The sequence below is a fragment of the Triplophysa dalaica genome, chromosome 22, assembly GCF_015846415.1.
Source record: "Triplophysa dalaica isolate WHDGS20190420 chromosome 22, ASM1584641v1, whole genome shotgun sequence".
Lineage (NCBI taxonomy): Eukaryota > Metazoa > Chordata > Actinopteri > Cypriniformes > Nemacheilidae > Triplophysa > Triplophysa dalaica.
This window is the reverse complement of record NC_079563.1, coordinates 7875814-7898998: the sequence shown is the minus strand read 5'-3', so window position 1 is coordinate 7898998 and position 23185 is coordinate 7875814. Positions and strand designations below refer to the sequence as shown.

Below are 23185 nucleotides of genomic sequence, written 5' to 3'. Positions count from 1 at the left end.
TTTGCTTCCAGTAGTGACAAAGTTAATCATATTAATATTTAATATAAATGATAAATAATAAAATCTATATTAAAATGGTTTGTTTTTTTCCTGATTGGTGATAATTGTCATTTAATTCATTTTGCATTCTTATTATAAAGGGTATATACATCCAGGTCTGAAATTTGAGTCAAAAGCAGACGGCAATAAAATACCTTCTTATATTTGGGAAATAGAAGAATAAAGGTGACTCATTAAGTCTGTTCAATACAAGCGTGCACTTTTTATGCAAATGTATTCCTCAAAATCTAAAACAGGTGCTCTTAAAGGCCATAAATTATCCTGTCAGGAGAGGCCCTAACCTTTCATTTTTAATGTATTCTATAATAATCTGTGTTAGAACATGTCTGAAGTATTTAACACAAATAGACACCAGGGTGTGTTTTTAAATGGTTAGAAATAAAATCATGCCCTCAAATGCCCCCTGAAATCCAACTCGTCCTTAAAAACCCCGCCATACGTATATAAAGAATGTATTTTTGATCTAATTTTTTATATGTATACGACTGATCTCATACACTAGATCTTTTTAATTAAGAGGACATAAAAAGTGTGCTTTTACATAAGCTGCTATAGAATTAACCAAACATTACATTTGCAGTGTAGAATTGACAAAATTGACAAAACACTAAACAGATAGTTAACTATTGTACAATTTTTTGGGCAAACAAAGCAAACTACATCAGTAAATACGGCTTTTTGAAATACACTAAACATTTAATAGAAAAAACTAAATATGTCAAAAAAACAAAATATGTCATTGAGGATAATCAAATTTACGTATCGAATTGTAGACAACATTTGCTTAATTTATTTTGAGCTGTTTGTATGTCTTTGTTGTTACTCTTTGTATTTTAACTCGTATTCTGCCAAGAAACCATCCCATCGAGATGAATAGGAATGCTAACTGAGCCCCAGCCCTGCACAGACACCTCACAACACATCGAAATGTGATCGTAGCAGGATTTACAAATACAAGTCTGTGTCTTATCCAAGTAGATCTTGTCAGGGCACTACACCTGATGTCAAGATGTCATTGTCTTTGCTCGTGTAAATTTCTTCTGAATATGAAGAAAATCCTCTTTTTTTCATTGCATGGAATAACACAACTTTTGATAGCAGGATCAAGTTTCCTGAAACATTATCTTTCCCATAATTTCTGTTTAACTGGAAATCATCTAGGAACTGTTTTTCCAGAAAAAACAAAGGCATTTCCTTCTTAAGGTCCACCTGTAGTAGATAATTGTATCCCTTAAAACTAACCGTTGACCATCAAAATGACATATTTAAATGTTTTTTCCTATCAAAAAAATTGGCTTATCCTATACTCAAATTTCTTAATGTAAATCATATACATAAAGTTCAATGTATCTTCAGTAAAGTGAACTTGAGCTTTGCAGGTGCTATATACCGTACATAAAATGGTTGAACTTTACAATAAGGTTGTATTTGTTAACATAAGTAACATAAAATCTATTCATGTTAATCTTTATTTAATGCCAAAAAACTGTTCCTTTCAGTGTGCATAACTGTTAAAGCTTACTAATGATAGATCTGGGTAAAAACATACATTTGTTTCTTGTTTCATTTTATTATTCTATTTCATTTATGTTATTTATAGCATTCTCTCATTTTTTATTATTATTTATTTGTTACCTAACCCTTACTAGATTTTATGCATTTATTACTCATTTATCACATATTAATTTATCATATCATATATATTTGTTAATTTAATAAATGTATTATTCACTTTTATTCTTATTATTTTTTACATGTTGTCCTTATTTTTGTTGGGTGCTGTGTTTTTTCCTGAACTGAGACTCAAGTGGTCTCCATCTCAAGGTTCATAATAGCGTTACCAGACTGTAATCTTGCATGGTTAATAAAACCTCTTGAATCTGTTTCTAGTCAGACGAAGTTGAACAGAGCTAGACTGAGCATTGAAGCACAGCTGAGATTATTTAATAAACCATCTTTCATTTTATTCAACATCACTTTGTCTCCTGCCTGCTGTTCTCTCCTTTCTCTCTGTATCTACCTGGTGGTTGATTTGAAGTTTTAACTCACAACGGAGTTGATATGTCCAGATTCAATAAGTTCCTAAGATCTGCAGGCTATATCCATAGTTGGATCCATCTTTCATTTTAGAAATGCATTATTAAATTTGTCAATTTACAATGAAAATTTAATTTACAGTAAATTACCAAATGCTGTAGACGTAGACTGTTAGTTCATGTTCTAATGCTTATACTTATATTAATAAATGTAATAAGTTTAACCAATAAAATATGCTGGAAATATTTTAATGCACATGAGTTTCATATTTAACATGTATGATATTTTATTTATTTCCAAAAATAGTTTAAAAAAAAAACAGAAAAAAATAACATCTCATTTACTGGCTCAGAAAAACAGTAGCTTAATACGAACTAAAAATTTGCATATAGACAAAATAAACAACAAATGATCAATATCTCTTCATATACAGTGGATCATGTGAAGGGGTTCACATCTCAGCAATAACTTGTATCTTGAAATGCTAATTCCTATCAAATTCACACTTTGACCAAAGTGCACATGTACTCACACTACATTTACAACGACGGCTGAGAACTATAAGCATCTACGTCAGGATCAGTTCAGTACTATAGTAAATGTGTAATCATTTTGTAGTGTGACATCAGGTTGAATCTCCATAATCTGTGATGAAACTGTTTACTGTTTTCTATGTTTCTTTCCTGTAAGCAGAGAGATCAGAACGATATAGTTATAAAGTTATAATATGTTTATATATTATAGGTTATTTAATATGTGTGTGCGCGCACGTGCACATATGTTACGTTATATGCTACGTACCTTTTTGTTTTTTGGGCTTCGGTCCAGATATTATATTATCAATCAGTTCAGTGACCCATGAACTCTCGCTTGGAAAGGGTGCACAGAGTTTAAAGCCCCTTTTTGTGACAACCCTGTAAAAATTCATTCATTTTTCATTATTTCAGCCACAGACGTATATCCGTTTTTTTAAGATTTGTGCATCTAATGTTTTAAGATGTGAAGCGACTTACACAGTGGCAGGAATTTTGCATGGTCCATCTCCAGTCTGAATGGTAAAAGACGTCACAACCCTTTTCGGGATCCGTCGGTCGCTGGTGGTTAAACAGCAATCTGCTGCCACATCACTTTGAGCTGTGGTTAAACAGTACACAGATTAACCATTAACCATTACCATGATAAATATTCTAAATAGATAAAAGTATAGCTGATATTCACATTCAAAAAGACAAAGTGTGAATAAAATGCTTCTATTTTGCATTCTTTGCATTAAATCTCTTTCTATGTATATTACATTTCAAAAGCAACACCTGATGCATCGCACCTTCTGTACAATATAGTTCATCAAAAGATTATCACACATTTTCTTGCATTCAAACAATGATCTACAAATCTAAAATTTTACACAAATATGTGTTCATATGGAACTCAAACTTTCAGAGAGGTTCAGAAACTTGTGGTTTAAAAGGATAGATGTCACTAAATGATTGTATTTTCATATTCACCTGTTGTGCTGCTCCATAATGTGATGCTCAGAATAAGCACAATGCCTGCCCACAATGTCAACGAGTTGGAGAACATAATTCTTGTCCTTTGCTATGTGTTATCTCACTTGTGTTCAGCAGATATGAGCCCTGCCCGGTGCCGATGTTGCCATTTATACGTTTTATTTAACTTTCACTTTCCTGGCTCTATTAAGCTCCTGTTTCCTGTAAATCCAACCCTCTTAAAAAAGCCTTTCACCTTCTTTTGTTACCTGGAAATGGTGGCACCTGCCAAAATGGGTCATTCATTCTCTGAAGGGAAAGTTTCAACTTGTCCTATGGGCTTTTGAAATGTGCTTATCAGTGTCTCTCCCTGATGGGAAACAAAGAGCGAAATTATAGACCTATTAGTGATTGTCATGTTCTGGATAGCTGAGAAACGGTTGTATATAGTGTAAATATGCAGACAAAGTGTGTTGTTTTTGGCAGCTGGTGGAGATTATCTGAGATTTTAAAGTCCACATACTTTGGCCACACTGCGGCGTGAAAGTTTACACAGTGTGTTCATAAAAACATTAAAAAATATATAATTGGATATTAAGCAGGTATTATTAACGTGTCGTGTTTTATAACTTACGTGCAGATAACATTCAATGATCAGTTTCTGCAGAAATCTGGCTATGTATGAACTAATAAGTGTGTTCAGAAGATCTGGATGGACTCCAACATGAAAAATGCAAGAACATGTACTTGCTGTCAGTGTGCTGGAGGACAAATCATGCTATTCATGTTTTTGTAAAGTGATCCACTTTGAGAACACAATAATTAGGAGTGTGATGTTCGTTATGGCTTAAAGGGACAGTTCACCCAAAAATGAAAATTATTTCATTATTAATTCATCCGCATATCATTTAAATCTGTATGACTTCCTTCTGCAGAACATACAAATATATTTCGAAGAACGTTGGTAACCGAACAAAATGGCCCCTATTGACTTCCATTGTATAGACACAGAACCACAGAGACATTTCTCAAAATATGTTCTTGCAATATAGTGCAATACGCAACTGCTTACAGTCGTAATATTTTTTCTTGTGTGATGTCTATTAAAAATAGCATGCCAGGTTAACTTAATTTCATTTACAAGAAGAACATGCAATGTTGCTTGCTGGTCCATGTGTTCTTGCAATTTACTCAAAAAAGCCCACCCCTTTTTCTCAGTCATTTTAATGGTCTATGACAAGATTCCTCCTTTGACACCCATCAGGCAAAACGTGTTAAGTCTGATTGTGAAAAATATCAAACCTCTTCATTTTAGGTAAAGTCATGTTAATAGCATTCATTGTACATTTAGGGCCACTGTAGAAACAAAATGGTGAATTCAATGTAAGGGGGCCGCGGTGTATGTAGATAAAACATAGAAAGAAGACATAGTTATTGTATCCTCCAAAAAAAACACATTGGACCTTTAACACAATACAGTGTAATATTCAAAATGACAGCAGCTGTTAAAACGGAAATCAAAGAAAATTCCTCCATATTAATATATTGTGCCTAAGTGTTTTAAAGTGTAATTTTTTGGCCTGTGTTGGCTATACATACAGGCAGTGTTGTATTTCAGACATGCATCAATGTGTAAATTCTAAATATATGTTTGAAATGCCTCCAAAAAGATGTCTGATAGCCTCGGACATGCATTCATTGTGCAGAAGTAACGTTTACATTATTTGAATGCCCACTGAGTGCCTTCCACAAGCCAGGTCTTCCTTCTGTCATGTGATCTGAAAGTCTCTTAAAAGTCCTAACGAAGCATGAGAAGGCCAGCCAGACTTTCATCCTCTACATGAGCTCATGGATGTTTCATTCACAACTAAATCTATATTCAGTTTCCATTCATAAGCTCAGGAGAAATGCACTTAGAGTGTTCAAAACGAATGCAAGCCTCCATACCGTGTCATTTCCTGCATCGGGTCCAGAGAAAATCAAGCCGCATTGTCTGATAAGGAGGTGATGAGGAAAATCATACAGAATCATGGCTCATTTAAGAAAAGTACAAGTGTAGGCTGATTTTTTTTTCAGTGAAGTTGAACCACCGTCAATGAATCTTGATGACGCTTTTTGTTTTATCTACCAAAAAGATTTATACTTTTAAATTCAAGAATGTGTACAAGGATGCAATGAGCTCTTTTAAAAATCGATATTTCTTGTATCAATAGAATTAAACTGTTTAAAATGTCTACACAGTTATTTGGCTCTTATTCAATAAGGACATTCGAAAATGAACATGTCATTCCAAACCTGGACCAGCTTCTTCCTTCTGCAAAAAAGTTATATAAAAAATAATACTAAACTGTTCTAAAGAAGAAAGTACGTTTTGGAAAGTACAAGGTTTAGTAAATGATCACTATCCTTTTAAAATACCCTTGTTTAATATTAACCTCGATTATGGTCACAGTGGTTAACATTAACCATTTAACCTACCGGTGACACTGGCTTTCTTTTTACCGGTGAGGAAATAACTACACTTTAATAAAACAATTACAAATACAAACACGATTTCAGTAGTTCATTTACTTAACCATGGTGTCAAGGTTCGGGGTTTGATTCTTAGTTTCGGTTCTCACTGCCCTGCAAATCATTGGGTGGGTTATAGGGTCAAGTATTACATCACAACATTCACCAGTTATAACTATGCTGCACAACATGCTCAGATTGAAACAGAACAGGTTTGCATTTGCTTTATTTATTCATTTCCAACAGTTATGGACCTGTTATGTAATGTCTGTGCTTTTAAAAATATTTGTGGTTAGTAATTGGCCCAAAGTTGTTTAACTTGCAAGCAGCTGTAATAACAAGAAATGTTCGGTTCATTTTGAAGATAAACTCATTGTCTTCATGATGAAAGACAGAGATCCAACCTCCCTGCATAGACTCGCCCACGTACGTCACAGAAGCTCTTGTTCAAACAGGAGGCTCAGGTTTACTCTCTATTAATAACAAAAAAATAGTAGTCACTTCCCACAGTAAAGTTGCACATTTGTCAGATCTCCGTGGAGTCAGTTCAAGATAAACACATTGCAGAAATCTGCAGACCTGGATTGTCACTGTTATGATGCCTTAAAGATAAAGGTTCTCATAGTTGTTATCTGTCATTCACATACTGGAGTCATGTACTCCCAAAACTCACACCTGAAATAACTCATGCAGTGGTGGTTAAATCATATGATTCTGCAACAAAAGCATTATTTTATAGTATTTTAGCTAAATGATTATGTGCACTATACCTCCATGTAGTTATATTGCTGTTACTTTGTATTTATTTATTATTAATAAAAATTATAATTTATGTTTATATTTTTTTAATCAATTGATTATTTTGTTAATAAAGTTTAGCACCATATTGTACGTCCATGGTGATGTAGACATGTTGTTGTTGTACTTACATAAAAAAATATTTATTAAATGTATTGATTTATTTTTATTTATTATATTTGAATAGTTTGGTTACAAAATGATATCACTTTTAAATCCTGTTTCTTATTATGTTTTTATTGTGTTAGTTAGCTGTATTTTTTAAATATTATGGCTAAAATCAAAACAAACCAACTCCGGTTTGATTGATATTAATTGGAATGCACAATAAAAAACATGATTTTTGAAAATTAGGTCTCTCATTTTGGAACCAAACTCTTCATTTATTCATTATTTATCAATGAATGCTAGTTAATTATTTATATCTAATAATTGTTTTTGTTAAATATAGTTTAGTACCATATTATAATAGAAGGTTAGGAGTTGTGTTTAGCCATTTTTCGGTCTATATAAGGTCTTTAAGAAACACTTTTTTTCTTTTGTTTTTCAAAACTGCACATTAAATGAAAAATTATAATGTGGCATTTTTTTTAGCGTTGGGTCATTTAAGTTTAGTAGACCTAGGCTAAAATCACACTATCTAGTGATCATGACAAAACAGATACTTTGTGTTTAGATTTTAGGATACAGTACTCAAATTTTTATATGTAATATGATAATTGCTAAAATGTCTGATTTTATTGACGCCACATTTTACTAGCCTATTCTGCACAAACAAAATCCCAGAACTTCCCAAGTATTGATCTTTGACATTTCCTTTCTCAGTCAGATATCAAGGTTATAGACACAGAATGTTCTTTGCCTTATGTAGGATGATTGTTTTATCAATTTAGTTGGGTTTTCATAGACAGGGCCATAATTTAACATTATACACACCCATATAATTCTGCTGTCATTACTGAGCTAAAGGTTTACATGCCGACAAAAATTAACTGAGGCAGTTATCTTAACTGACTGGAATCTGGCCCTCCCTGTAGAAATCCCCTTTTGACTGCCAGGTTAAGCATGCACGCCACGGGTGTCACATTTTTCTAGTCATGCCCACCTGCCAAGTATGCAGGATTGTAGATCTCTGACTGCAGATACTCAGATATCACCAGCACACTTTCCACAGTGCAGTCAGCCTTATACCTGAAACGCAGGCAAGATCTGAAATCTGTTATAAACTCCACCTGTATTGCTGCAGGTATTTTTGAGATCAATTCTAGCTTCATTGGTTTACTTTTCTAAATGAACCATGACGATTTCCCATCACGCGCTATGGGATGTTTTGTTGAAAAAGCGTGCTTCATGTTTGATCTTTTCCTTGTTTTGAATCTCTTCTTTATGTTTGTGCAGTGAGGCTTTTATCACATTAAGAACAGTGGAAACTCCCTCAGAGGAGTTTGTTTACAGCAAACACAAGTGGTCATGGGTAATTTATTTAATGACTGACAGGTATTCCCCGCTTCTGATGTGAGACGCAGGAGTCCAAAGGGCATTAATATTGTGCAGCTTTGGTTTGGCTAATTGTGTTATGAGGGTGTGGTTGTGTAACTTCTTTGTTTTGTGTCACGTGTGAGAAACAATAACATAGTAGACAACCGGAGGGGAAATCACACATATTTCTTAAAAGTTGGTTTTGGTTGCATTTTAGCTTTAGTGTTATTAAAAACAGAAAAAAATTCCAACCCACACTTAATTCTTTTGTGTGTACATAATAATACAGCTAACTAACACAATAAAACATGATAAAATAATAAAAAATTTGATTTCTGAAAATGTTTAAAAACGAAGTCATCTAATTTTGGAACCAAATTCTTCATTTATATACATTTATATATATACACACACACACACTTCCGCATGTCCGGTCAGTATTTGTTTATTGGTCTTATTTTTATTTATTAAAATTTTAGTTTATATGTTCCAAATCTGTATGAATTACTTTGTTCAGATGAATACAAATAAACATATTTGAAAGAATGGTAGCAATTTTCAGTTTTGGGGCTTCCTTGACTACCATAGTAGAAAAAATTGAATGGCAGTCAAAGGTGCCCCAGAACTGTTTGCTTTTTTAAATTTGACAAAATATCTCATTTTGTGTACAGATCAAAAATATATACAATACTTTTTATATCATGGAAGTGAATAATGTCCCAGAACTGAAAATTCCTGACATTCTTTCAAATAGCCTTTCTTTCTCTGTGTAAAACCTAACAAAGAAATGTATAGGTTTCAGGAAACTGTACTAAACAACTTGAAGGTGAGTAAATGGTGACACAAATTTCACTTTTGGGTGAACTGTCCCTTTAAGTTTGGGCCACATATTGTTTCTCTACGTTGTTGCCACTGAAACCGTCTATATGGCTTCTTTGTGGAGTGCTTAGCTCGGTAGAATGAGCGAGCTCGGAGCCCTCTCCCCGACAGCACGGCAAATACACTTTTACCCTCAAACCTACACCATTTTCAGCATAGGCGAACTCCTGAATTATTACTTAAAGGTGGAGTGGTTGAGTTTTTTCGTCACTGCTTTTTCAAAAACGTACTTTCGTTTTGTAGATTTATTTGTTGTCAGTTCCACAGGAAAGTTTGATTGTTGCTGATTGTTCGCCATTCTCCCTACATTGACACAGCGGACGTGAGCGCACGGTGGCGCCGATGACGTATGACGTCTGCGTGAATAGGGTGCGCAGTGGTTAGCAAAATATGTTGGCTGAAAATGTTCACGGCCAGTCACAGTGTTCAGCCAGAAGGTTTTGATTGGGCGAACGTTTTTTGGTCCTGTACGCCTTTTACAACCGATATATAATTATAAAAATAGTATTTGACCACTTTACTTCTTGATTACTATCAGGATGTAAAGAGATTTCCAACAAACATGACAAAAAATGTTTCTGGACAGGATCACCTATTCTGCCTTTAATGACATCATCTTCCAGTTACATTTTTGGTTGGAACACCAAAATATTTGTTTTATAAATCATTTGTAAACTAAACCATGACATTTCTCTTAAAATGTTTTGTGTCGAATGTTGTAACAATCAAAATTACAGATATGTAAAAATGTAATAGCGTTACAGGCAGGATTTCTGTGCTTCATCTTGATACATTTTTATGTAAATTTGATCATTAATAGTATAGTAAGAAACAAATGTACATTCTCGAACAGTAAATGCGAAGAGTAATTTAGGATAACTATTAGTATCTACTCATTCTTTTAGTAGCTGATATTCAGACAGATTTTTTTTGCACTGCACATTAAACCCATATCCGAGGTAAGTCATGGAGACACACAACCCATGACACGTTTTTTTGTGTCACACTGTGTCTACACCGGACGTGGTGCGGTGCCACAATCCCATTAGAACAAGTCTGCTGCTCAGTAGCTGTTGCAACATCTCTGCCAACACCTGGGGTGTGGGTTGTAACCTGATGGAAGAAATATGTGGTTTGTTCCTATTCCTGAGTTTAAAGAGTCTGAACATTATGCCTAATGTGAGACAATGTGGTTAACATTTATTCACAAATATGTTGGTCACTAAAACTAAGAGAAGTGAGATCTAAATCGAAAACAGGTGGCTATCAGGGATACAAAAAACATTGTTTTTTAATAAAAAAACAGCGCCCTCTGTAGGCTCACCGCTGCTCCTACAGAACACAACACACAAAACATTTTAAATGTAGAAAATATTTAATTATTTACCCCTTTCAAAAATGATTTGAATCTGATTAAACAATATTGGAACAATCAAAATGATTTTCACATCTTCTAAAACAGTCCAGACATCAAGATGTTATTAAAAGCCAACCCCTCGCACACGAAAACTGCATCATCCAGAGCAGAACACTTCTATTGCATTATGGCTAAATTAACCTGAGCACATGATGTCATTATTCCCCATACATTTCTCACACAAATGAGATCTGTAAAATCATTTAATCCATTAGTGAACTAAATATGACACCACTAAATAAATAACAGTCAATGCACGTTGAATGAAGACGCATTTCATTCACAAGCAACCGTTAAAGCTAGTCAGCTGTAACCTAGGTAGATATCTTGCCTAGCCAAAGAAAAAAAGAAAAGAAAAATCGTTAGAAATGTGAGAAAGTTTCTTCTCAAGGCTTGGTCGCTTACAGTTATTGCTAGGAAGGGTTAACACGGGTAAGCATTAAAAAGGTAAAGAAAAATCTGGAGAATGAAATGGACTCCTACCATAAAAAAGACCTATAATTATGTTTCATGAATAGCTTAAAAAACGGATGCCCTCAAGCACTTGTGCATTTCAATGTTTGAATAGAAGGATTTCCAAGTTCAAACATGCCATTGCAACACTGTGTACTTCATGTAGCCCTTCAAAATAATCTGTCCTATAGCGACTTTATTTCATGGCAGTAATAAAGGCATGCAAAAACGATCGCCTCACTTTTCAGTTCCATAGCTTGTTTGATGGATTCTTTTAAAATATTGTTTATAAAATAACATTGAGTTTATTTGTTTCTGACAATCGTTCCACAGATGAGACACTTAGATCCCTTTGGTCCACATGAGATACATTGAGATGCAAAAAAAAAATATCGTTCCCATCCATGTGTTTGGCAGTGGAGTTGAAAAGGGTGACCAGGCATCTCCTCACCGCATCTCTGAAGAGATCTACATGGACAAGATGGGCTTCTGAGAAAAGGGGGAGTGGTCCAAGTGTTACCTCGAGTTTTGTGGGAGGAGTTTCTTAAACAGGCGCCCCACTGCTATGTCCACCCTCATCACCATGATGAGCCCAAGCATCACAAACACACTGCTCACAATGAAGCCAGATGCCTCGAACATTAGTCTGCAAAAACAAAACAGAAAAAAATGTAAAAGAAAAGCGTTTATGCTAAAACAATTAATATTACCAGTAATATAATCATATAAATTTAGGAAAGCATACACAGATATATCAAAAATTATATTAAAATCCCCCCAAAACATATAAAGATGAACACAACCCTACGCGTCACAACGTGTAAAATTACTAAAGGTTAATCTCAATATTCTTCCCATTAAAGGTGCAATGTGTCATTTTTGGGAGGATCCATTTACAGAAATGCACTATAATAAACATTATCATGTCTTCAAAGGTGTATAAAGTGTTTTTATTATCTTAGAAAGAGCTATTTCTGTCTACATACACCACGGGTCCCCCTACATGGAATTCCTCATGTTGTTTCTACAGTGGCCCTAAAGGGACAAACTGCTCTACAGAGCACGTTTCGTAAATATGTGATCTCCTTCAGCAATGAAGCGAAAACGTAACAACATCTTAGTTCTGTGAGAGCCGTTGTAGTGTTTCGAAAGGGAGGGGGAGTGCGCCGTTGGTTGCAATTCAGAAACTCACCACTAGAGATGCTGCTAAATCACATACACTGGACCTTTAGCGCACACCTACCAAGTTTATTCTAAAAAAGCAGTTTTGCACATCTTAGTTGATTTAATTTGTCATTTAAAATAAGAGAGATAACAAAATGCAAGCAAAATAAAGCAAAAGAAACAATAAGTTTAAGAGTTTGACACTTACTTAGGTGCAAATACTTTCCAGACCATAAGGTGTCTCCTGAGAATGGCTGCTGCGCAAACCGACGCAAAGACCTAAATAAGGTGAGAAAGGTAAGACATGTACATATTTGTTCAAAGCAGACGCTATTCAAATTCAAAACACAATGTAAAAATTCACATTAGCCTGAGAGTACACAAGCAAGGTCGCTTGCTAGACTTCAATGCTCCCTTCTGATATAACCTAAGGGATAGCTCACCCAAAAATGAAACTTCTTTCATTTATTTACTTGTTGTCAATACAAACCTGTAAGACTTTCTTTCTTCCGCAAAACAGGAAAGAATATATTTGGAAGAACGCTGGTCACCAAAAACATTCATCCCCATTGACTTACATTGTATGGACAAAAAACACATTTTTCAAAATATCTTCTTTTGTGTTCAAACAGGTTTTTCATAACAAGAGGGTGTATAAATGACATAATTTTTATTTTTACTTTAACTACATCGGCTAAAATATGTGATTTTACACACGCATGCCTCTACAAAGGGAAACAAGGACAGGTCTTCACATGTGAGCATGCGTTCATGTGCGTGCATGACTTGTTTTTGCTTAAAGGATAATTTGAACCCACCTGTGCTCCATTCACAAAGAGGTAGCGTGCAGTGAGCTGCAGGAGGGCCGAGCTAAACTTCTGAGGGTTTTCTCTCAATCTCATCTCCATTACAGCATCCCCGCTCTCCTCACCTCCCACCGAGCGTGCAGAACGTGTCCCACGCACCTCGCACACCAGAGGCCAAAACAGCAGCAGAGGACAGCCAACTGCATGCACAATTTATATGGTGATAATATTAACGCAAATGATGGAGGAACTGTGATTTATTTGCCAGGGTGTACTTTCACAAAAATGTTGAATGTTATAGAAATGTAATTCTGTAGTCCATTTCTTTTGCTTCTTTATCGCCATCTATGTTTGAAATATAAAATTGCAGGTAGCTTTCTGTGCAATAGAGTTTGAAAGTGATGTCTGGAGGGGCATTGTTCAACAATACTCGTCTTAAAATTCTCCCTCAGGTTAGATATAATGATTAAAATATGTGGTGTAGGATACTAAATTGACAAAATATTAACTGAAGGGATTTACTGGACAAATCTATTTTGCAAAAAAGGCAGCTCAATCTTGGAATAGGATTTTATTCTAATACACAAACAAAATGCATAGAATATAAGAATCTCACAGGAAACATTTACATTTAGGTATTTGGCAGACTCTTTTATTCAAAGCGACTTACATTGCTTTACCCTATACATTTTACATAGGTATTTGCAATCCCCTGGGATCGAATCCACAACCTTGCATGCTCTTACCACTGAGCTACAGGAAAGCTGAAAACATTTTATCTGTTATTAATATGTTATAATGAACTTTGTACATATACAGCAGTTGTGGTCAAAAGTTTACGTAAACTTAAAAGTTTAAAGGATCTGGAAATTGTTGAAAATGTAAGAAAAATTGAGAGTTTAAAAAATGTTATATATAAGAAACACTGGCTCAAATATGCAGAAGATGCTGAAAAAGCAAAGATTATGGAGGATCTGAAATCTGAATTTTTCTGGAGTCTAGAGGACAGTGTAATGGTTCAGGTCAAAAAATATTACATTTTTATGTACATGCTTCATAACTGATTTATGTTAAAAAAACTAGCAAATTTAAGTGTAGGTTAATTACATGCTTGTGAAATCAATTATATAAGCATCAATGGCGTATACGGATTTCCGACATAACAATTTTAAAATGCATTGACGTATATATTGCAGTTATTCAAATGCCCCAGGGCTTTGGCTCTTGTAAAGAACTTTTGTGTTTTGTGATTATGGTTGGCTGACAGGAATTCTTAATGAGAAACATTACATCGGATCTGTTTTAAAATGAGACTTACCTGCAAAGAGAATGTGAGAAGAGAAGGTGTTAAGGATCACTAGTGAGGCAGGAAGCACAGTGCCCGTGTGACCTTGAGGAAATCCCACAAACGCAGCACCCCATTGAATGGAGGGGAAGGTTGGGAGATGTCCTGTTGCATGGAAAAACTGGGCAGCTGCCAGAGACCATGAAACCACAGAAGCCCATGGCACACTGTAACCACCTGAAAGAATTCAAGTAGAGAGGGGAGAATTTGCTACGTCATTCAAGTATAAAAGATCAAAGGCATACGATGTTATACTGGATTGATTCTTACTTGAGTGTATGGAGAGACTGGATAGGTTGGTGCTACAGGCATGGATGTGCAACACCGCTCCAGCTTCCAGAAGTAGAAGCAAGAACGCCAGAGCCATTCCTTCAGGATGAAGCAGCAGCAAAACCAGCCCCAGAAGTCCGCAAAACAGCACGAGGGGGGCAGAGAACACCGTACCCAACCCGTATGCCTCCACGGCTGGCCTGCCGTCTGCTTCGCCAGCCTCGACGCCTCCATCTTCAAGCGAGTGCCGGATCCGCTGGTACAGCTGCGGTATAAGATGATGCAGCTCAGCCTGTGGACTAATACCAGTGCTTGCTCTGTACCTTAGGGGTGGGAGGGATGTTCCACGAGAGTTCACTGGGGTCCGTGACTTGATGAACACCGTCATGGGGTCCATCCACAACAGTAGCAAACCTATACCCAACAGGCAGTAGATAGCCCGTGGTAGGAAAACATGGGCGAGAGCAATGAGTTCGGACAGGTTCCTGAAGGTGTCCTCTGGGGTGGCGCTTACTGCCCAGTGCAGCCCCATGCCAACGCAAGCCAAGGGTAAGATGAAGCATGCTGAAATCACACTCCCGGTGGAACAGTTAAGGTTGCCATAGTGTCTAAGCCAACGGTGCAGAAGGTACACCCATGTGGCCAACGAGGCCACCGAGAGCACGTAGTGAAGGTTACGCAGTTGGCTGTCCTGCACGCGAGATAGTGGGGAGAGGAACGGGGAGGGTTGGCAGCTTCCCTGCTCTTCCCGGCAATTGTGGAAGGAGAGGGAAACGTAGAGTGACCCGACCAACACCCCCAACCACACCATCAAGACGGTGGCCTCCCGTCTAACAACGGAAGACGGCAATGCCGCTTGGCGTAGCAAAGGTGGCTTCTGGGTATCCGGTGGAGGAAGTGGCACCAAGAGTCCGTCCCAGTTGAGTCTAAGTGGAACATACACGCTCAACGTCAAGAGCAAAAAGGTGACAACGTGTCCTTCATAGATGACGTAACTGTCCGAAAGCAGCGAAGCACAGCGAAAGAAAAGCACCATCAGGGCCGGCGTGAGGAGGCGAGAAGGACCCCACCTATCTTTTGGAGAAACTCTACGAGTCCTCCACAAAAACACAACTTCTGACGAAAGCGCTGCACCTGCCAGACACCACGAAAGCTCCAAATACCCTTTCGAGAACAGTTGGACTCCAGCTACTGCCATTCCCACCACCAACCCTGAGAAAATGGGCAACTTTAGAAAGCCTTCCTGAATTACTAAATGAGACAATTCGGAAATGACACAGCACATCAAACAGGCAAGACCCAAGATTAACAGTCCCGCAGCCATCTTGAAAGGGTTGAAACGGGCCCAAGATGCCCGACAGGTCTCTCGAACAGCTGTCAAATAGTTCTGCATGGAGACGACTAGATCGGGAGACGGGAGACGACCCTCGTGGACAGCAACTAAGTACTGAGAGGAAATGTTGGAGAAGTCAGCTCGCAGCCGGGACAGACTGTCTGGTGGGATGTCTTTGGCCATGTTGGAGTAGGTCTCCAGGAACCGGTTTACCTTCAGATGAAGGAATCACAGAGTTTGTGTTAATCTTTGAGTATAAATATTCAATGATCCCAAAATGTATTCAAGTGCTTAGGCTTGAAATGTGTTATCCATGCTGGCTAAGAAAATTGCCTTTAACCTGTTTGACGTTAATCCACAGTGCCTCCGCCTGGCTGAGACCTGTAGGTGCACTACGGGAGCCGTTCTGAGGAAACAGCGGCAGAAGAACCTGGCCCACGCTGCTGTAAGGAATGGGAACTCCCAAAAGCAATGCTAGCGTGGGTACTAAATCCGTCTGAGGAACTACCTCGGGCTCCATCTACAGACAGATAAACAAGCTGTTTAGTTTTTGAAGTAAAATATATACAAATGTAAAACTTGCAAACACATGGATATGCTGCCGTGCATGGGTCATAATAAGGGTCACAGACATTTTGGAGTAAGTTTTATCAGAAAAATCTAATGATTCAGCTTATTATGGATGGCTTCATTGGACGCACGTCCTGACCCAAAGTTAACATCCTCTCTGTGTTTGGTTACAATATAAGAACTCATCTCTTATTTCATTTATATTAATCTTAATTTATATTAATATTTTATTGTATATTAATTGTATTAAGTTAAATTAAATGATTCTTTGTGAAGGTCTACCGGAAGTTAAGTTTGGGCCACATAACATTTATGTTGTTGCCGTTGAAACCATCAATATTTTTCAAAATAATTAAAAAACTGTCTGTTTGTATATAATGGGACTCAACTTGCTAAAGTTTTAAAAGACACAAACATCTAGGGCTGCATGATAATATCTAAAATGATCATCAATAATAAACAAGCGAATAATAATAAAGATTATTAAATACACTACTGGTCAAGTTTATAAACACTTCCTCACTCACGTATATTTTTTTTCCACATACATTTTTCCTCATCAAAGCGAAGAATAACACAAATGGAACTATGAAATTTGCAGAAATGTTTTCATGCCATGGTCTCAATCAGCTTCTTGGGGTTACAGCCTAAAATGATTTATAAACAACATTCCATCTAGTTCTCATCCATTTTGTTCCCTTACTGGATGCTCTTTTTTCATTATTTAATAAAAAAAACATATTTCAAAAACATATTTATTTAATAAAATGTAATTACTTTATAATAAAGAAAAGTTTATAAAGGCAAAAGTGTGTTTTTGTCTCTAAAACTAATTTCAGACATATAACCATAATTATGACATATAACCATAATCAGATCAAATATTTTTAAGACAATAAGAAACATTTCATTCAAATGTTCAAAAACTACATCATCATATTTATTACAATTTACAACCAATTTCTATGTGTTTTAATCTGTCAATGCTTAACTATACCCTAAATATGAACCATTTCTGAACTTATTGTGATGATGTATTGGGCTTGCTATTAACACATTAATATTGCTCCGATTATTCATATTTAATTGTGCGAGGGAGAAATCATTATCAGGAATAAGGTTGCGTTCCAGTCACATTGGATTTAAGATGTTTCCCACCTTCAACCAGGATATAACATCTGGATTTGATAATATTACAAGTATTTAGGTACATTAAAACATTTATGTTACTAATGTTTAATTAACATTTAAACACTAGGAACCGGTTTTACAAACAAGGTTAATCCAGGACTATGCCTTAGTTCAATTAGGATATTTAAATCGCTTTTATAAAAATGCCTTAAAAACTATTACTGCTGTGCATCTTGAGACAAAACAACGGCAATTATATATTTTAAGATATGTCAAGTCAAGTTATTTTCACTTAAAACAGTTCACACAATCATTTACTCTGGGACTAACCCTAAACCTTGTCTGTAAAACTGGCAATAAAAGTATTTATTAAAAATAATAAAAAGTGCCGTTCCAAAAATTATTTCCAGGCTGAGTTGGGAAATATCCTGAATCTGAGGTGTCTAGAAAGCATCCAAATACAATTAATCGTGCAGCCGTACATACATCAATGATAAGCAAACCAAATATAACAGAACTTAACAGAATTTTAGTAGCAAATTCATGTTTAACTGAGGAAAGGAATTCATATACATAAGATGACATGAGGCTGAGAAAACGTCAAAAACTCCTTTATGTAAAAGTAACGTGTCTTTGCAATTGCCAGACCGCAAGCAGATTGTAGTCTAGCATCCTACTTCAAGTTCTTCATCTGACCAAGGTAAAAGACAGACAAATGATACCAGTATATGGTTTACCTGAGATCCTGGAGCTGAAAATAAAGGTGAGGAACTGTATAGAAACAGGGCAGCGTCCGTCTCTTTCTGGCTTTCTCCCCCATGATCCCCAGTGTCTGTCATTCCATGATCTCCCATCACCACCAACAATGTGTCGTTCTTCAGACGCTTTATAACCGACCTGGGGTCAGCATTGCAACGGGAAACAAAATGAATATCACACATGAAAATGTGTTTAAAAACGTGGGCGGGAAGAAGCGAACCTGATAACTCCATCCATCTGTGAGAGTTTCTCAGCCATCGCAGGGTGATCAGGGCCAAACCTGTGCCCGCAGTGATCCACACCCAGGAAGTGAGCGATCAACACATCCCAATCCTCCCCCTCCACTGTGGACAGCAAGAAAGAACCGTTACCCACTCGTTCAGAAGTCGCATTTACATCATAAACATAAGGTATGAATGTTTGTTTAGGAAGTAAACAAAGTGAGATCTTTATCCCGCCAGGCTGGTTTCGAATGGGTGGATAAGGCATTCAGCTTACTGGTAGGATAGATGTTTTGGAGAATGCCGTTGTCAACGGTGTGCAGGTCTTTCACATTGAAGGAGGGGAAAGGCAGAGATCTGTGGAACTTCTTTGGGAACAGACTCACCCACGTATCATCCCCCATGAACACAACTCTTTTGCCTTTAAAGCATAGAGGAGAAAAATTGTAACAGCTACTTAGAAGAACCATTTCTGTGTGGAAATGAAGAATTATTTGCCTATAAAATAATACCTACACATAACACTAGCTCAAATGATTTTCTTCTTACAAAAGATAGGATTGAACTTTACTGCTTTGATGTTATATCTTGCATGAATCAGGGTTATTATAGTCTACAATAATTAAAACTTTGGAAACGTTTCTGTTTATTCAAATAAAATACTGGACTAAATGTTCTTGGGAACACTTAAAATTTGAAAGAAAATTAACGTTTAATTATAATAATAAAAACTGTAAATAAAAATTCATTAATCTTATGTAGCAACATAAAAGATAAACAAATAAATAGTAAAAATGACAATAGCATATAAGAAATAAATAACTAAAATTAACATCAAAACTAAAAGAAAATAATATTAATAAACCGATATTAAACTAAAAGCACAACTATAAATACTCATATAAAAACCATTAGGTTTGCATAATTCTCAGGACTGATTTTATTGCTGCAATGACTCAGGGCTTATGATTTGTTTGTGTGTGTTTACAATAATAACGTTTTTTTTGCAACTACAATGATTCTCATAGTAGTTCACAGTAAATTACTTAACTTTTATGGTTTTAATATAATGCATAATATTTGTACAATTATGCTTAAGATATTTGGGGCTTATTGCTTGAAAGTAATAATTATTATTAATAATAATAATAATAATAATAATACAAAAAATATCAATACTAATATGATCAGAATAATTATTAATACTAAAAATAATAACAACAAAAAATTATAATAATATGTTGTTATAAATTAACATTAGTTAAGCGTAGTTAATTTAAAGCGACAGTTCACCCAAAACTCATCCTAATGTCATTCCCTGCATGACTGTTTTCTGAACACAGAAGATATGTTGAAGAATGTTGGTAACCAAACAAAACTGGCTCCAATTTACTTCCACTGTACGAACATCAAAATATCTTCTTTTCTGATTCAAAGAAGAAAGACTTAAATATAGGCTTAAAGGTGAAGTCAGAATTATTACATTGGGGTGAACTATCCCTTTAATTTGGGGTAAAACATGACCTGCACATATTCACATCAGGATTCCCAAGATCCAACCACAAACAAAAAATCTGCTTCACTCACCCACTTGGCCCAACTGGTGCACCAGATTATCTTCCAGGATGGCATTGGAGGCAAAATTGTTCCCGACGTCAATGAATGTTGGCAGAGAACCTGTTGTAAAGCCCTTGATCCTCTGCATGGTGGTGGTTGGGGGATCGGCCCGAAAGGTGTAAAGTCTCGCATGAGACGGGTGCAACGATCCCATTTCATCTAACACGGGCAGCTTATTCTCAAACGGTTTGGGTGCTGTGTTCTCTGGATCATAGCGGGTGAAGTCAGCTTTGAGTGCGTCGATGATTAAGACCACTGCCCTACGAAAGCGTGGCTCGCTCAGGCAGAAATCCCCCTTCACCTGGGCTCCCGGAGATAATATGTCTGCACAGGTGCTGGTTCTGTTGACCTCCAGTCTGACTAATAAAAAGCCTCCAACGAACAAGAAGATACCTACATAGAACACTGAGCAGACCCAGATGAGAGGCAACAGGACAGGGAGGCTCCTCATTCTAGAGCAAGGGGGAAAGATGAAGATTAGGAGATTTGGGATAGTTGCAACACTTTTTGTATTTCCTTCAGTTTTTCAGAGACTGTTTTTAGCGGAATCCAAAATTGTAATATGTTAAACCCACATCTGTCAGCTACACTGCCGTAACATACGCATGTATGATAATATACGCACAATTTATGCTTGAACAGACAAAGTCAAATGTTGCAACTGACCCCTTAACAGGGACAGTTGCGACATACAAAAGTGTAATAAAAAATTAAAAAATTAAAAAATTCATTTGTGAACAAGTCGGGTCTTTAAAAAGTTAAACTGGCAAAATATCAACAAAAAAACAAGATACTGATAATGTTCTGAAATACTTCTTTGCACTTTGAACTCGTCTGTTGTTTGTTTGTGTGTGTGAACAGTTAAATTGTCTGTATAAAGACTAAATTGGAAAAACATATTTCCAAGTAATTAGTAACAAACCATGTTTATTATTTTGAATTATTATTATTCGGCGATGTTTTTAATGTAGGCTACATTGTGGTATAGTCTGACATAATCTACTTTAAAGGGGTCATAAGGCGCGAAAACATGTTTTTCTGAGTCTTTGGTGTGTCGCCCATGCATGTATTAGCCGCATTACATTGCTAAAATCAAAGCGTCGGAACAAAAGATAAATTCTCTCTAAAAGCGGATCCTCACCCAGACCTGAATGAAACACCTCGTTTCCCACAAATCTACGTCAGTTCGTGGTATGTGTTGACTAAAACCAAATGTCTATGCAAGTAAGTTGGGCGTACCTGTCAGTAAAATTGCTTTGGAACCTGATGTTCCTAATATGGTAAGAGGCGTTACATTTCTGCACACGCTTGCAGTATTTGACCAATCACTACGCACTTGTTAACCGGCCAATCATAGCACACCTCGCTTCTGTGCGTTCCAGAGAGGCGGTGAAAGGGGTGATACAAACATGCACGGTTTATGGAAAATACATCGTTTTTTAACCTTAAATCGTGTAAACACATTGCATTACATCTCAAACAAACGATAATATTTATTTTAGCCGTGTCATATGACCCCTTTAAAAGATGGCTATTGAAAGAGTTCTTTGTGAATCCATAAAACTACAATTGTATTATCTTAACATGACATCGCTTTTTTTTACATCACTGATATTATAAGAGACAGCAGTCCCTACATAGGCAGCCACGAAAGACACACTAGCTATGACACTTGGTAGCAATGCCTTTTAGAAGCTAAGAAAACACTGATTTTAATGTATAATGGTTCACACAAACAGTTAAGACAGTAAGAGGAAAATACTTTTTCATCTTGAAATTTGGTTTGGCTAGAATGGTCACATATGTTTATTTTTTCCCAGAAGGGTGGAGGGGCTAACTGAGCATCACTCCAGCTCATTCCTGACCTGAGGCATAAGCCGGGTTGCAATTGTCCCATGTTGCAACCGCCCCCAGTCTCCGTATGCATTGCATAAACAATTTTAATGTAATTAATCTATAAACCTAAAAGATATAGAGAGGATGTACAACAGTCAACATGCCTATGAAGCTAAAATCGCTGTCAACTAGGTAGATAATAGGAGACCTAGGCTATCCTACACAGCAAAAGACTCCAAGGTTTGCATACTTACATCCTCAAAATCGCAACAGCTCAAACTATTAAGACTGTGACGTGAAATGTGCGCCGTCCCACACTTGACTAGTACATACTATAGATTCTTGTACTTGTAATTGAGATTTATAAAGGTAAGTAGCTGCTGTTTCATTCATGTGTGACTGCTGCATGCTTCCAGTACTGACCTTGCTTCGCTGTGTTCGTCCTCTCTCTTTTCGGGAACTGAAATGTACGATGTACATCCACTGCGAGGAGGCTAAAGCGCCGCAGGTTAAACGACATCTGGCGGAGATCCTCTCAGATTCTCACCGCTGCTCGACATTCGGTGACATACAGAGAAATCGCCCGTCGGTTTTGTTTTAATATTGGTCATCGCGGAGCCCGGTTGCCACTTCCGTTGACATGCGCATAATGCGAGTCCAGGTAAGAGTCGACTATCAAAATAAAAGTCTCCTGTTTAATGATTGTCAAAGTAAGAGTCATAGTAGCGCTACATCTGTATGCATGAAACGTGAACGTAACAAGATGGTCGAAGGACGTTTCAAGGACATATTTAAAACATATACAAATGTATTTTGAATAAAACCAATACTGAATGATAAAATACTTTGGAGTAAAGGTTTGCCTAGAGATATTAGCTGGTTCTGTTAAATAAAAGAAAAAACAGAAATGAATACAAAATGCATTTATTCTATTTTTAAAATGACACATTATTCCTTTTCCTTGACATAAGTTACTTTTGAAATGTTTTTGTAATACTCTTGTTTGGCAATT

General features: G+C 36.5%; 2 protein-coding genes across 3 annotated transcripts; both read right to left on the bottom strand.

Moving 5' to 3' along the window:
- Positions 1–2358: 2358 nt before the first annotated feature.
- Positions 2359–3762, bottom strand: ccl19b (chemokine (C-C motif) ligand 19b). Its single transcript, XM_056737001.1, has 4 exons — positions 3603–3762; positions 3111–3231; positions 2899–3011; positions 2359–2780 (listed from the first exon to the last, which is right to left on the bottom strand). The coding sequence occupies exons 1-4, from the start codon at positions 3676–3678 to the stop codon at positions 2758–2760; spliced, it is 333 nt and encodes a 110-aa protein (XP_056592979.1). The 5' UTR covers positions 3679–3762; the 3' UTR covers positions 2359–2757.
- A 6198-nt stretch (positions 3763–9960) lies between these two features.
- On the bottom strand, positions 9961–22803 carry pigo (phosphatidylinositol glycan anchor biosynthesis, class O). Of its 2 annotated transcripts, none has more exons than XM_056737176.1 (12): positions 22597–22803; positions 20308–20789; positions 18998–19141; positions 18720–18843; positions 18478–18637; positions 16380–16559; positions 14707–16252; positions 14410–14613; positions 13104–13291; positions 12494–12564; positions 11642–11767; positions 9961–10364 (listed from the first exon to the last, which is right to left on the bottom strand). In XM_056737176.1, exons 2-12 carry the CDS (start codon positions 20786–20788, stop codon positions 10253–10255), a joined length of 3336 nt encoding a protein of 1111 aa, XP_056593154.1. In that variant the 5' UTR covers position 20789; positions 22597–22803; the 3' UTR covers positions 9961–10252. The 2 variants fall into 2 exon arrangements, with proteins under 2 accessions (XP_056593154.1, XP_056593155.1); XM_056737177.1 differs by lacking the exon at positions 9961–10364 and adding an exon at positions 12314–12374 and having other exon boundaries at positions 11633–11767.
- Between the last annotated feature and the right edge of the window lie 382 nt (positions 22804–23185).

What these genes read in the sequence shown, in the direction of transcription:
- pigo (XM_056737176.1), bottom strand. Translation starts at nt 20,788, where the DNA reads ATGAGGAGCCTCCCTGTCCTGTTGCCTCTCATCTGGGTCTGCTCAGTG. An exon ending in CAGATGGATGGAGTTATCAG is followed by an intron (nt 18,638 to 18,719) that starts GTTCGCTTCTTC and finishes TGCTGACCCCAG; the next exon opens with GTCGGTTATAAAGCGTCTGA. An exon ending in TCTTTGTGAATGGAGCACAG is followed by an intron (nt 12,565 to 13,103) that starts GTGGGTTCAAAT and finishes CACCTTATTTAG; the next exon opens with GTCTTTGCGTCGGTTTGCGC.
- ccl19b (XM_056737001.1), bottom strand. Translation starts at nt 3,678, where the DNA reads ATGTTCTCCAACTCGTTGACATTGTGGGCAGGCATTGTGCTTATTCTG. An exon ending in ATTATGGAGCAGCACAACAG is followed by an intron (nt 3,232 to 3,602) that starts GTGAATATGAAA and finishes GTTTAACCACAG; the next exon opens with CTCAAAGTGATGTGGCAGCA. An exon ending in GAAGCCCAAAAAACAAAAAG is followed by an intron (nt 2,781 to 2,898) that starts GTACGTAGCATA and finishes CTCTGCTTACAG; the next exon opens with GAAAGAAACATAGAAAACAG.